Genomic DNA, 14,055 nt, shown 5'->3' with positions numbered 1-14,055 from the left:
TGAAACCTGTGAACCACACCAAGAAACTGTTCATCACTTATATTTTGGGACTGGTTATATCTCAAGTCTGCACACCAACTCTCATTGGAACAGAAAATAGAAGACAGCATACAGTTAAGACTAGATTTGACTTGCTGTACATAGGAACGTGCTAGAGAAATAGACCACAGGCTGATTCTTATACACTTTATATAAAGAGATAGTATTGTAACTTATACATAATGTGTGATGTTGTTTATACTGGTCAGGTGAAGTAACATATTTGGGTTCTAAACTCTTGAGGAATTTATTGAAATTTTGTTAAGCAAGGATGCCAGGTTGCCACCTTTACTGAAAAAGTGACTGGATATAGTGTCAGTGAGTGAAGAGAAGGAATCTAGTGGCCCCATTTACAGACTTACTGCAGAAAATGTACTACAAAGAAGACTTAGGAAAAAACTGTGTTTGGCAGTTCAGAGAGACAGATAGGAAATCCTGAAATGCTCAGTGTGCACTGGATCCTAGATTCATCTTGCAATGTTTTAAGCTTTAGCTGAAGTGGCTGTTAAGGAAAGGAATTAATCTTCATATATCCATCAGAAGAGGAGAGAGAAGCTGCTCTGACCTGAACTACCAGCAGCATTTGCCTTTCTCCAGTGACTAGGGAGGTTGGGACTGATCTGAGCATTGCTATTTGGAAAATAATTATATATATACACACACCAAGCAAGTGAATTGTATGATATAAAACTATCTTTGCCATTATAATTATTTATAAGTGAGGAAGTTGGCTTTTCCTCCCTGTTTAGTAATTCTAAAACTCATAAGAGTTTAATATTACTAGATATATTCAGTAATTAGGTTGGGATTTGGCTAATATTGAGTGAAGTGGTTGGCTTGTACTGGTCAGCAGAAATCAGTTATGATTGTAGTTAGCCTCCTATAACAGTCTTTAAGTGTGTCCTATCAGGGTTGAAATGACTGGCCTGATGCAGAGTGAGCTGGCAGGGTAAACTCTGAGCTCCAGTTCCAAAGCTGTATACTATAGTTAAGGATTTGCTGGGTCACCAGAAACATCCTGGTGGTGTTGAAGATGCTACAATATTGAACTCTTGATCTTAGTTTCCAAAATTCATTCTGAAAGGAACTGAGATATTAATTTTTTTGGGTCCTGCCTATTTCCACTGGATATCATTTGTAAAGATTTGTTCTGCTGATGGTTACAAACCTACTTCTCATTTCCTGCTTAAATTTATTCATGACTGTTTAAACATACCTGTTCTTAGAAATGATGCATGTAACTCTCTGGACTCATTGCATTAGCCATCAAAGTCAATATATGTATATTCATCAGCTTTAGTAAATTGAACCTTGCTGACATCAAAATAGATCCAAGTTGATATGCGTGGGCAATGAACAGAATGCTGTCTAGTTTTTCTCTGTTGATAGGAGGGTTTGCAGTCTCTTTGCCAAAGTGCTTCATAGTATGCCGTTAATGTATCCCTGTTCTCATGTACCTAAAGGTCCACAGTGTGCTCTGCCATTCGGAGCCTCGTCTGTTCTCAATGGAGCTGTATTTTGTGAAGACGTCTCTGGACAAGTTTCAAGCATTCAGCAGTGCTGGCTGGTGTGTCGCCAGGGCTTCCACAGTGCCTCTTCTAACACATCCTTTCAGTGCGATGTGCAACAGCATCGATGGGTCTCGGCTGCCCCACTCTCCCAGGCCTGCCAGAGTAAGTCTGAACTGTCATGAACTGGGGAGGCTGCAGAGCCCTGTAAATACATGTACAGAAATCCAGTTTCATCGCAAAGCTGCTGTGTGAATGACAATAATTGGATGCAACAATTTTATGGTAGTTGCTAAGTTAAGGTGCAGCATATTAGTCCTGTCTTCTGCCATCTTCATCTGTCTCTTGGCTGGCTCCTATGCCAGAAAAAGTCCTTCTTTTCTGCAATAATACAGCTATAAATAGTTATTCAATCTATATGCAGATTTTTCTTTGTTAGTTACAAGATGCTGGCACCATGAAGTGATTCTGATGGAACCACTTAGTCCTGGAGGAACAGATGAGCACCAGATGTTTGAATTTGGCAGGACTGGACTGTTTATTTGCATAATCAAGTCACTGTTACTTCTGCATCTTTTTGCAGCAGTCTGTTCTTTTAGGTTTATTGTTGTCTTTGTTGGCTGACTAGTGATACTTTTCAAACCATTTTTCTTTCAAGAAAAAAATGGCACTTTAAATCTTGAAAGAATCAGCTGTGTATTCTGAGCTCATATAATTAGATATTAATGTTGGCCTTTTCAATTATTTCAAGTAGACATACATTCTGATCAAAATCTCAGTTTGTAGCAGTGCTGAACTTTGAGAATGCAGATCTTGGTGCCAAATTTGCAGCTACTCTTCATCTCAGGATGGGTGAAATCCATTGTAGAAACCCCTGTATAGAGACATTTCCAGTTAGCCAGGTCTTCTACTCCACATGTAAGTTATTTTAAGCTTTAACTTTCAGATGGAGGCTTTTGTCTGTCTATAATTATGTATTCTACATTTTTGTAGTGTGTTATGAAGTAACCCATGTTTGCCTGATGGTGATTGAATAATCAGAGAGAGGGGAGTGTGTGGCAAACTGAGACAAGATGCACTTTAATGCAAGCTCAGGACTTCCCCTTGTAATCTGCATTTGAAATAGAGCTTGGTTTTAAGGAGAAAGAAAAAAATTCCCAGCACACTGGAAGGCAGCTGAATATACTTTGTGCTGTTGGAGAGTCCAGCACAACAATTAGTAATTTGTTCCTATGGGTAGTTATCCAGACTCTTAAAAGTTTTATCTCCTGTTCTTTATGTGTGCACTTAGAGATTGTGGTTAAGTCAACTTTTTTGTACTCTCTGATAAACAAAACAGATAGAGGCCTTTCTGCCTTGAAGGAAGAAGCAGAATTTTTTGTCCTCTGGTGGGAGCACCATTTGCCTTAGAAGTTTTACAGGCTTTCCCACACTGATTTTGAGCTGAGGGACTAGGAACTGCATTTCAGCACTGACAACGGTATCACATGGAATGAGGGTCTGTAGAGAAGATGAATGATTGAGAGCTCTGTAGCTTGTCCAGGCCTCTGGAATAAGCTCCATTTGGAGGTGGCATGACAGCATTATTACTGTGCTGAGTCTGAGATAACAAACTCTCTGTGAAGCCTGGGATTGGTGTTACTCAGTGGAGACAAATACCTTTTTATTTTCTGGCTAAAAAATGGTTAAATAGATTTCCATTTTGTGATTGATGAGCTCACAGATTTCTCATTAATTTGTGTGGTTCTCATCACTTTGATTTGCTATCAAAGATCTGGAAGGCCTTTGTAGATGTCCATGTCAGCATTATTATTAAGCAAATTTATTCTCAGTTAATTTGATGAGCTAGGTTTCTGAAAGCCCCTTTGAATTAGTATTAATTGCTTTAATTTTTAATTCCTTTTTAAATGGAAGTCTTTTTATGACATCTATTTTTATGACTTCTTTTTTTAAGAAAGGCAAAGGTTGATAGAAGGTTGCCTTCCTGTTTCTTTTCTAAGTATGGGCATAAGATCAGCTTTCATATAGTTCTTGGGTATCTGCTAAGGCTTATCAAAAATTGTCATTAATGACTCAGGTTTTTCTTTACCCTTCTGTAAGTTAGTGCTCAAGTTTGAAATACCTCTCTATTATTATATGCCACTTGGCTTGTCCCCTAATGCAAAACACATATATCTATCACCTAGAAATGAGGAGATGTTATTCAAGGAAAATAAAAACTGGTGTTGTCTTTTTTTCAGAGTAACTTTGAAATCCAATGTCTACATTACTGAGGCTACTAAATGCCCATTTTACTTAATTTTCAGAGCTCCAATTATTTCAGACAGTCCAAGCTCAAATACACTTTCAAATACTACTGCCTCTTGAGAAGAAATGTAGTTCTGACTACTCTGGATTACTCCAGGCATTCCAGATATTTATTTTAGATGAATTGAAGGCTCGTGGTTTATGTCACCTCCAGGTAATTTCAATTCCTTGTTGGCTGGTGTCATTTTTTTCTGTTTGGTTGGGGATTTTGTGTTATAAGAAACCAAGGGGTGAGACACAAGGTAGAGCTTTGCCTGCTTGAAGAACAAAGCATGCCAGGAAATGTGTCAGGATTGGCAGTACCCTCATGTAGATGACTGGAAAAACAGGATGTATATTTTTCACTGTCAAGTACATGAAGGACAGCTATGATGAGAAGGGAGACTCTGGTTTTACAAAGAGTCATATGGTACAGACAAGGGACAATAGGAACAAGTTGCTACCAGGGAGATAAGGATGCAAGAAAATTTTTTTTCATCATTTGAACTATTAAACATTGGAATAAACTCCCAAGGGAGGTGGTGGTTTCCCCTACATTAGACAGTTCCAAGGCCCAGCTTGACTGGGTGCTGGACTATCTCATTTAAACTATATTCTTACCCTGAAAGGTTGGAACTGGATGATCCTTGAGGTCTCTTCCACCCCTAACAATTCTATGATTCTATGATTCTATCTCTGAGGTCCCTTCCAATGTGATATTCTCTGAATCTATGACCCCACATTGGCAGATCATCTTAAATATAGCCATAGAAGTCATGTAACATCAGTCCAGTATTCATTTCAAGTAGGTTTTGCTGGAAGAGAACATTTTGACTGTTCTTACAGTAAGCCAAATGTTGCTTTTGAGCATAGCAGAGTGCAAATGAATAGGGAAAAGCAAGAACTAGAAAGTTCTCAGGTTGGCTAATTTAATTCTGAATTTGAGGTAAATGCATTTGGAAACACGGGCTCAGTTTCTCTCTGTGATGATTCCACTGTCTATGTCGAATGCCTGAGCATGGACCGCCTCGGGGTGAATATCACATGGAGGACTCAGCTGGAAAACATCCCAGCAGCTTCTTTCCCTGATTTACATGATATTGGTAAGTTTTGGGTTCTTGGTGGTTTGGCTGATTTTTCACTTCTGATATTTCTGTAAATTAAACCTACTTTCAACTGTTTTGCTTCCCCATGTCTACTCTTAGGAGGCACTAACAAGGTATTTGAAGTGCCCACTGAAATAGTCTGTCAGTATTTGAAGTGCCCACTGAAATATTCTGTCTTTAAAACACTGGAGCTGTGGATTTGAGCTTTTGGTATTGATACATTTTTCTTTTCAGGCTGTGACTGCACAGTGGAAAGGAGCTATAATTTAATATTTCTTTTGTATGGGTCTTCCTTTCCCAACTACTTTAATTGAGATTTAAAATTAATTCACTGGGCATGAGCTGGGCTGTCCCAGATAGTAATTTACATTGGGCAGGCCCTCAGCGGTGGAAATGATGGTGTTCCTATTGGGTCAGACTCAAGAGAAACAAATTCAAAAGCCTTGCCAGTGGAGACAGCAGCTGCAGTGATTTTGTGGTTCTTGGCTTTACAGTCTGTTTATGTTTACATCCCTTCAGTTGCTCCAGATTATAAGGGAAACATAAATATTCAAGCAGTTTGCAGAAGGGGGATCAAAGTACAAGAGTGCTTGGTTTTATATGAAACATTAATTTTGAGGGTGTTCTACTTAGAAAGTGTTACATTTTTGACCCTCTCCACACTATAATTTCCCTGCAATACTAAAATTGCTTTTCAGGGAATGACTGGGTTCAGGAGAGGCAGATCAGAACCTGCTGTCTGTATGCTCTTGAATCCATCAACTTCCATTACCTTCTACGGCAGCTTTGAGTCTTTCCACCCGAGTTATTTTCTGGTGTATTTACACAAAGTGAGCAAATTTACCCTCTGATCTGAAAATCTACATTACCATAATAACTTTGTCTTCTCCTTGCTTCTTTACAAGTAAATGAAAACTCTTGCTTTTATTTATTTATTTTAAACTTCTGTTAGGTAGCTGAGAAAGAAATTGCTAAACAGAAGCACAGCATAAATATATTCCAAACAGAGCCCCTCAAATCTAAATCACCTGTGAATGCTTCCTTACCTTTTTTGGTTTTTTATCTTGGATAAAAATATACTAAATTCTGAGGCTGTGGAAATCCCTTTCTGAAGGATCTTATGCCATCTGGCTTCATAGCTCAGACTTCTGCTGTGAAATACTGAGGAACATTTGCAGGGATTTTTCTCTCTTCTGTTCAACAGGCAAAATGACTGTGAATTATAAAAGTGAGCTTTTGGTGGGTGAACATATAGTAAACAGTCCTGTCATCCACACTGGAGGAAATCAATCCCTGCCCTATATGGTCAACAATTTTAAGCTGTGTCTTTGTGGTCTGTTTTCTTTTAAAGACAATTTTTACAAAGAACACATTTACTTCTTTTTTTCTTTTCTTTCTGTTTTCTGTTACTTTCTCATTTGGCCAATATAAACTCTAGGTAATAGAATGATTCCTTTCCTGTTGAAATTAGGGTTTTGTTCAACAGAAGCAAAACCTTACATCAGATTTCTTCCCACTGCACAACACGAGATGCAACAATTTACAGGATATTTCTCTATGTGAAAACATGCCTTGTCTTTCAAGAAGTCTAAACAATGTATGAGCTGTGTAGTAGCTTGAATTGCCAAATCCGTCCTTCAAAACCAAACCAACAAAGTGCTAAAAAAGAAGCAAATGATACCCACTGAAAAAAAGTCATAAATAAAGGCAATCTTAGTGTCAGATAATCCTTTTTTTTCATCTGATGAATCTTTGTAACTCAGAAATCAAATTTGTTCTCTGATGCTTTAGTTTTTCAGTGTGATGTATTGTTGAGGATTTTTTAGTTTGTTTTGTGTTGGGTTAGTACCCTCTGCATATCTTGAGATTAAGACTTTAGTATTAGACTCCATACAGATTCATTTTTATCTACAACATACTATCAGGCTTTTATTTCTGTATCTGCCTGTATTTTTAACTTAAAATTCATTAATTTCTGTGTGGTTATCTATTCCCATGTTGGATATGTTTTTCATGTTATTTTGTTTTATTTCCTCCCCCTTTAGAAAATGCAATTGTTGGAGAAAATCTCATTGGAGCATTTATAAAAGAGATTAAGGATGGTGGTTTTCTGCTGCATTTGGACTCTGAGCAATTCCTAGCAGATTCTTTCATTGATTTTGCCAAGGATGAAGAGTTTGATCTGTCTCCGAGTGTGCAGCTAGGATGCAAAAGTGGGTTCCGAAGAAATTCATCTCCTGGCAAAGCAGCCCCAAATTCACAAGGATGTGGTATGTCTCCCTTTAGCTTTCCCTTCGTTAATGTTGTTAGTAGTCATTATAAAGCCCTATGAGGAGAGGCTGGGGGAGCTGAGGTTGCTTAGCCTAGAGAAGAGGAGGCTCAGAGGAGACCTTATTGCTCTCTACAACTACCTGAAGGGAGGTTGTAGCCAGGTGGGGGTTGGTCTCTTCTCCCAGGCAACCGGCACCAGAACAAGAAGACACAGTCTGAAGCTGCACCAGAGGAGGTTCAGGCTGGATGTTAGGAAGAAATTCTTCATGGAGAGAGTGCCCATTGGAATGGGCTTCTTGGGGAGGTGGTGGAGTCATCATCACTGGAGGTGAAGAGACTGGATAGGGTTCTTGGTGCCGTGGTTTAGTCGATTAGATAGGGTTGGATAATAGGTTGGACTCAATGAGCTCAAAGGTCTCTTCCAACCTGGTCTATTCTATTCTATTCTATTCTATTCTATTCTATTCTATTCTATTCTATTCTATTCTATTCTATTCTATTCTATTCTATTCTATTCTATTCCATTCCAGTGCATTCCATTCCATTCCAGTGCATTCCATTCCATTCCATTCCATTCCATTCCATTCCATTCCATTCCATTCCATTCCATTCCATTCCATTCCATTCCATTCCATTCCATTCCACTCCACTCCACTTCACTCCACTCCACTCTACTCTACTCATCAGTTGTGACAGTTTTTTTAGCATGCCTAGGACAGTGATAGCTGGTTCTATGTAAAAGAAGACTGTTGTAAGGAGTGGTGTCCCTGAACTGTCACTCCAGTGAGTTGTACTTTGGCCTAGAATTTACTGCTCAGCATGTTGTTTCTCTGGTACTCAGAAACTCAAATCTAGTTAGAATGGAGACCAGGTTACAAATTTCATGTTCAGGAGTAAGGGATTAAGTTTTAGGTTTATTTTTATATTTTATTTTTCCTATTTTAAGGGTACAAAGTTTGGTCCTTGTGTTACTGCTTAACTCTGGGACTTTGACTCAAAGCTGTTCTCTCTTTTTCTGTATCATTAAAATGTTTGAATATTAAAGCTTGAAAGAAGTAAAATATGGTGGTTTGTCCAACTTCTGTACTCAAACTTATCCTCTCTTGAGTGTAACCTAAGGATGAAATTATCCATACCTCCAAGAGGTATAGAATCTATAAAATATATATCTCTGCACCCACTCCCTTTGCTGTTCATTCTGCCCTTCTGTTAAGCTAATTTTGTGAAACAGAAGGCAATTTTACCTGCTTAAAATGTGATAGCAGACACAGATATTACTTTCACATTGTGATTAAAATTACAAACAAAACAGGAGAATGCTTTCAAAAGCTCAATTTGTTAAGTTTTAAAAACTTTAATTACTTAATTAGTCTCCCTCATCCTTTGCATTGTATCTTCCATTTGGGCCTGGGTTACTCATGTCATTTTGATTCCTACCGCTGTTCATCTGTAAAGAATATGATCCTTTTTGCATGTGTTGGAAAATGTCTTTAAAATGTATCAGACGCTCTTGTGTATTAAATAATGTGCTTGAGAAAGGAGAATTCTGTCTGATCCTGTGTTTTTCAGTTCTCTAATTGATTTTAGACATGTGCTATATCTAGAGTAATTGCCTTGCTTTGAAAGAAAATTTCAGTCTCATAGTTGTCTCATTCTAGACCTTCCCCTTTTCCCATATAGACCCTGTGAAGGAAGATTTGATATCTTTTTTTATTGATTGTCTTTTTAGTCTGTTATAATTTAGGTTAAGTTAATTTTCACTTCTCTGTATTGGCCAGAACAGTAGTCCATCATGTGGATTTCAGTGGGGATGGCCAATTTTCCATACCATTTCTCTCTCATATGAGCTTAAATTGCTGTCAAGAGGTAGGGCAGGAACAGAAGTGAAGTTTTGCACATTGTCAAGGTCCCAAAATATACATTTGATAGTGTTTTGAAGGAAATCTACATCTGGAAAGCAGCTGTGAAGTAACAAGCAAAGGTATTGTCCTGAAAATTTGTCTGCGACTCTAGTGCTTCAATATTTATTCAAAAGATCTGGAGGGAAAGGCAGTATTTCATGACCTCTCTGAAGAAAAAAAGTTTTCTTTGTAATATGCAAGAGGTCAGCTGGAATTATTACTCCTAATTGTTCTGGAAATGATATATGTACAGACTAAGAATTGTTTGGAAATGCTTTTCATTTGGGTTGTCATGTGCACAACTAGTGATTGTTAATCCAGCCATTACTGTTTAGGTTGGAAGTGCTTACCAAAGATTTCCTTACCAGGAATTCTGAATGAAAGTGTTACCATACAGTGTGTTTCTATATGATGTTTTGGGAGTTTCTATTCTCAGGAGCCTTTATGTTTCTATCTGTAGTGTTAGAAGTTACTCTGTTTATAGCTTGTGCTCCTTTGTTTTCTTTCACAACTTATCCACTAAATGCCTAAGTTTGTTACAAATGGATTTGACAAATGGAAATCAGGCCTGGACTTGGCATTTCCAGATAGCTTGAGGTACACTAATTCAAGAATATTTTTAGGGTGATCTGAGAAAAAAAATGACACAGTTGTTGGTGTGTTTAGTGGACATTTAAGGAGCATTTACCTTTGTGATACCACTTAGAAATACATATATTAAGAGCTCAAAACCTATGGCAAGCCTGCCAATGTGATACATAGACATACACACACATATGTGCCTGAATGCCTGAACTGGTTGCATTCCAAAAGAGCAATAAGGTGATTGTTCTCTTTGCAGTTGTTTGTCCTCCGGGCAGTCATTTCCAGAATGATGAATGCATTCCCTGCCCTCTTGGCTACTATCAGTATGAGACAGGACGTTCCTCATGTATCAAGTGTCCTGTGGGCAAAACTACCAACTCCTATGGGGCAATCAGTGCTGATCATTGTAAGTTGAGCTCATATTTTTCCTTATACTTTGTATTCTGGCTTCAAATAACTACTGGATGATTTTTTTTTCCAGCTGTAGGTTTAAAAAAAACAAAAAGATCCTCCCTCTGGGGTGTTTAGGATGGATATGATCCCTTCTGCATACATATAAAGACAAAACAAACTATCTGGTGTTTTGACCAAAAAGGCATGAGAAACCAGTGGTCAGTCTCATCCAGGATGTTGCGGTTCCTTTAGACATGTTTGTTGTCCTCAGGAATGGTATCTGGGTGTTCAGTGTCAGTGAGAAACATCTTATGTAGTTCATTTAGTGTCACGTTCATGAACACTTTATGCAGCTCTTTCCCCTACAGATACAAATAAATCTCACTAAGCAACTACTGATGTTCACTAAAGTTGGTGTATTCTGTTTAAATGACTTCGTTTTGCATGCAGTTCCATAAAGAAAGTCTTGTGTTAAGACCAAATTCAGTTTTGTCTGCATAATGAGCCCAGGGATAAAAAAAAAAAAAAAAAAAAAAAAAAAAAAAAAAAAAAAAAAAAAAAAAAAGTGGGTTTCTTTGGAGTATTGGTGAGTGTAGGGTCTGCTTTATTCTGTTTCAACCTATAAAGGTCCCTCCCAACCCAAACCATCCTGTATTTGTTCCCTGTGTAGGTATCGGACTCCCATGCTTAAATGTTTGCTCTTTAGATTTTCTTTACTGCAAGTGCCTGCATCTCAACTTGCTCCCTGTCTGGTTTCAATATCGCCTGTGTGCTGTTTCAGTGCCAGCCCTTTCCAAAAGGTCATGTTGTACACAGTTATCTTGCTCCTTTCTGTCCTTCCCTGCTGTCTCCACACAAATTCTGAAGAGTTCATTGAATTAACTGATGTAATGACTCTGCTGCTGTTCTTCATAACATTTCACAGAACCATTGCAACAGGCACTGAGCAAACCTGTATGAAGGTACACTTCCTTCTCTGTACTTCTTTGCTTTGCAGTAATTAGCATAAAAGGAGATTTGATTCACAGCAGGTAATCCTAGAAATGTTTGGAATATGAATTGCAGTAACACTGTAGCAGTGAGCCTACCATGCTTCAGAGCATAAAATACTATGCAAATTATAGATTAATTTTCAGTGAAGTCTGCTGTGCTCAGAGCACTTTTGTCCAATACTGAAACATTGTCCTACTGAATTTACAAGACCAGAGTAAATGGAGATTCTCTTTGAACATCTTTTACTGTGATGGTGGCTGAGCACTGGTACAGGTTGCCCAGTGGGGCTATGGAGTCTCCAGCTTTGGAGACGTTATAAAATTATCTGGACGTGGTCCTGGGCAAGCAGCTCCATGTGAACCCACTTAAACAGAGGAGTGGGACCAGATTACCTTGAAAGGTCATTTCCAACCAAAACCAATTTATAAAACCCAGTGACAGCATTATCAAAGAACCTTTTTTTTTTTTTTTTTTTCTTTCTTGGTTATTTGTAACAGGCATCACATATTGTCAAAGCAATGATCAAGGTCTGCAGTGTGATGAAAACGGCCAGTATAGACCTTCCCAGCAAGACTCTGACACTAAGAAATCCTTCTGCATTGATAGCTTTGGAGCAGCACTGGACTGGACAGAAACAGACGACCTCCTTACAGACTATCAGTGCCTAGGTAACTTTCAGAATATTTTGGGTATGTTTTGATCCTATATAAGTGAAACCTCGTTATGAAAAGATTCATTACGTCATAGGGATTCACTTTTCCATAGTTGTGGCCTCTGCCATAAGACATGTTCTGCCTTGGTTTTGTATTTCTTGACTACATTGAGGAAGTCATTTCATAGAATGTTATAATCATGAAGGTTGAAAAATACCTCTAAGATAAGCAAATTCAATCATCAACCCAGGACCACCATGGCCACGAGACTGTTTCTGGTAAAGGAAAAGCGAGAAACAGGTATCTTGCGCTCTCAGATGGCTAACAGCTTTTGTTGTATGCATACTCAGAGACTGATCATAGTTATGAAACCAAGGTAATGGTCTCTATTTCTTTCAGTCATGGGGCAGTTGAAATGTTTCTTTGGGTAGAGAACTCACTTCAGCTTAATTCTTCTGCTACTTGCTTACCTTGATCCTTCCTCCATGAGCATTTCTGAGTGTCCAAGACAGAGGAATTGCAGATGTCTGTGCTTATTTTAGTGGATCATGTGAGAAGATTTCACTACAAATTAATACTTATAAATGTTGACAATTCAGGGTTTAAACAAACCACAGCAAAAGACCTGAGGATTCTGGTGGGATTTTTTGTTTGTTTATTTGTTTGTTTGTTTTGTTGATTTTTTTCCCCCTCAATAATTTACAGGCTAATTTAATTTTATTTCATTTCTTTCAAAGATCATGCTGCATTTCCAGAAAGCATCATATGAAGTGACACTGATTATCTCTATTTTTACTTTCCCCCCTACCTTTTCTATATCTATTTTTCCTTAACATGCAAGAAGACATCAGCGTCTGAAGACTGATCTTGCTTTGATAGGAAGCTAGAATGCGGGCAGGGTCAATAAATATGCCATCTGTTTGAGATTTTATCTGCAGATTTTAGGAGAAGTCTCTTGTGTGAGTGCACAGTAATAACCTGTAACAACCCATGCTCATTCTTATTGTTTGAAGGCATACTTAACATTCATTGCAACAGCAGATCTAGATCTTTAGTACTATGTGAGATGGAGAATAGTGAGATAGAGAATAGATGAGGTTTAGGCTGGATGTTAGGAAGAAGATCTATACAGAGAGAGTGATTGCCCATTGGAATGGGCTGCCCTGGGAGGTGGTAGAGTCACCAACATTGGAGGTGTTCAGGAGGAGACTTGATGGGGTGCTTGGGGCCATGGTTTAATTGATTAGGTGCATTGGATTGGTTGATAGGTTGGACATGAAGATCTTGAAGGTCTCTTCCACCCTGGTTTGGATTGGTCTACTCTATTCTATTCTATTCTATTCTATTCTATTCTATTCTATTCTATTCTATTCTATTCTATTCTATTCTATTCTATTCTATTCTATTCTATTCTAATATCTGCTATTCACTAAGCTGGTGAAATGGCTAAGTAGTTATATTACTGTGGAAAAGAGGGCAGAGAGAACTAACAAGTTCATGAAAATGGGAGCTGGTGGAATGTTGGTTTGTTTCTTTTTTAATGACAGAGTAGGTTTATGAATGCATTTTTTTTTTTTTACCTTTCTTTATAGTAAACCCCAAAATTAAAAAAAAATGCAAAAGGCAAGTTTTGTACTAGCTTTGAAATGTTTCCACATTAGTTTTTCATTACAATTTCTCTCTCTTACCTACTTTTCCCCCACATTTTTGTAGAGGAAATGGAGAGGTGGAAGGATGTCATAATTAGGGGGGAAAATGAGAAGAAAAGAAAAAACAATTTGGTGTCCTGTATTTGTAGGAAGGGAAAAACTTCCACCTCTGTTTACACCATCGTTCAGCCCTTTCCCCAGCTGAGATGGAATGCAAAGATTTTTTTGTATTGCTTGCCTCACCCTCATGTTTTTCCTGAGCAGAAACAATAATTTTATCAAAAGCACCTGCTGACTCAGCCCTAACAACAGTGGACATTTGCTTCTGATTTAGTCCTGACTATTTTGCTGTAGGAGTACAGATGATTGTTTTAAGAACTTATCCCTAAGGTTTATTTTGTGGTTTATCCAGACATTTCAGGGAGAGGCCTGGGATCCCCTGCTGGACCTCTGTACCCATGTGTGCAAGAGAGAGAAGGGCTGAGTCTCCAATTCTTTCAGCTTCAGGCACATCCCATGGGCTGAGATCAGACCAGGGCTCATGCTTCTTAGCTCTTTTAGGTTTAGACCAGACATGGGCTGCAATGGCTTTCTTTTTGGGTGTTTAGAGAAGAGGTCTGGTCACCACAGAGTGATGCTAAGTCACCACATTCTTCCCTTCTCCTTAATAC

General features: G+C 38.3%; 1 protein-coding gene across 1 annotated transcript in view; it reads left to right on the top strand.

Moving 5' to 3' along the window:
* The window catches only part of TG (thyroglobulin), a 138,424-nt gene that overhangs the window by 23,964 nt on the left and 100,405 nt on the right, over positions 1 to 14,055 (top strand). Inside the window, exons 17-22 of the mRNA XM_068155500.1 lie at positions 1,503 to 1,712; positions 3,854 to 4,008; positions 4,780 to 4,936; positions 6,985 to 7,209; positions 9,953 to 10,102; positions 11,580 to 11,750. Coding sequence (XP_068011601.1) covers positions 1,503 to 1,712; positions 3,854 to 4,008; positions 4,780 to 4,936; positions 6,985 to 7,209; positions 9,953 to 10,102; positions 11,580 to 11,750 — 1,068 coding nt within the window. The remainder of the gene's footprint in view (positions 1 to 1,502; positions 1,713 to 3,853; positions 4,009 to 4,779; positions 4,937 to 6,984; positions 7,210 to 9,952; positions 10,103 to 11,579; positions 11,751 to 14,055) is intronic.

This window comes from Melanerpes formicivorus, unplaced genomic scaffold (assembly GCF_026170545.1).
Source record: "Melanerpes formicivorus ecotype bairdi unplaced genomic scaffold, bMelFor1.0.p_v2 SCAF_32, whole genome shotgun sequence".
NCBI classification, from domain to species: Eukaryota; Metazoa; Chordata; class Aves; order Piciformes; family Picidae; genus Melanerpes; species Melanerpes formicivorus.
The sequence above is the reverse complement of the archived record's forward strand: the minus strand, read 5'-3'. Positions and strand labels throughout refer to the sequence as shown.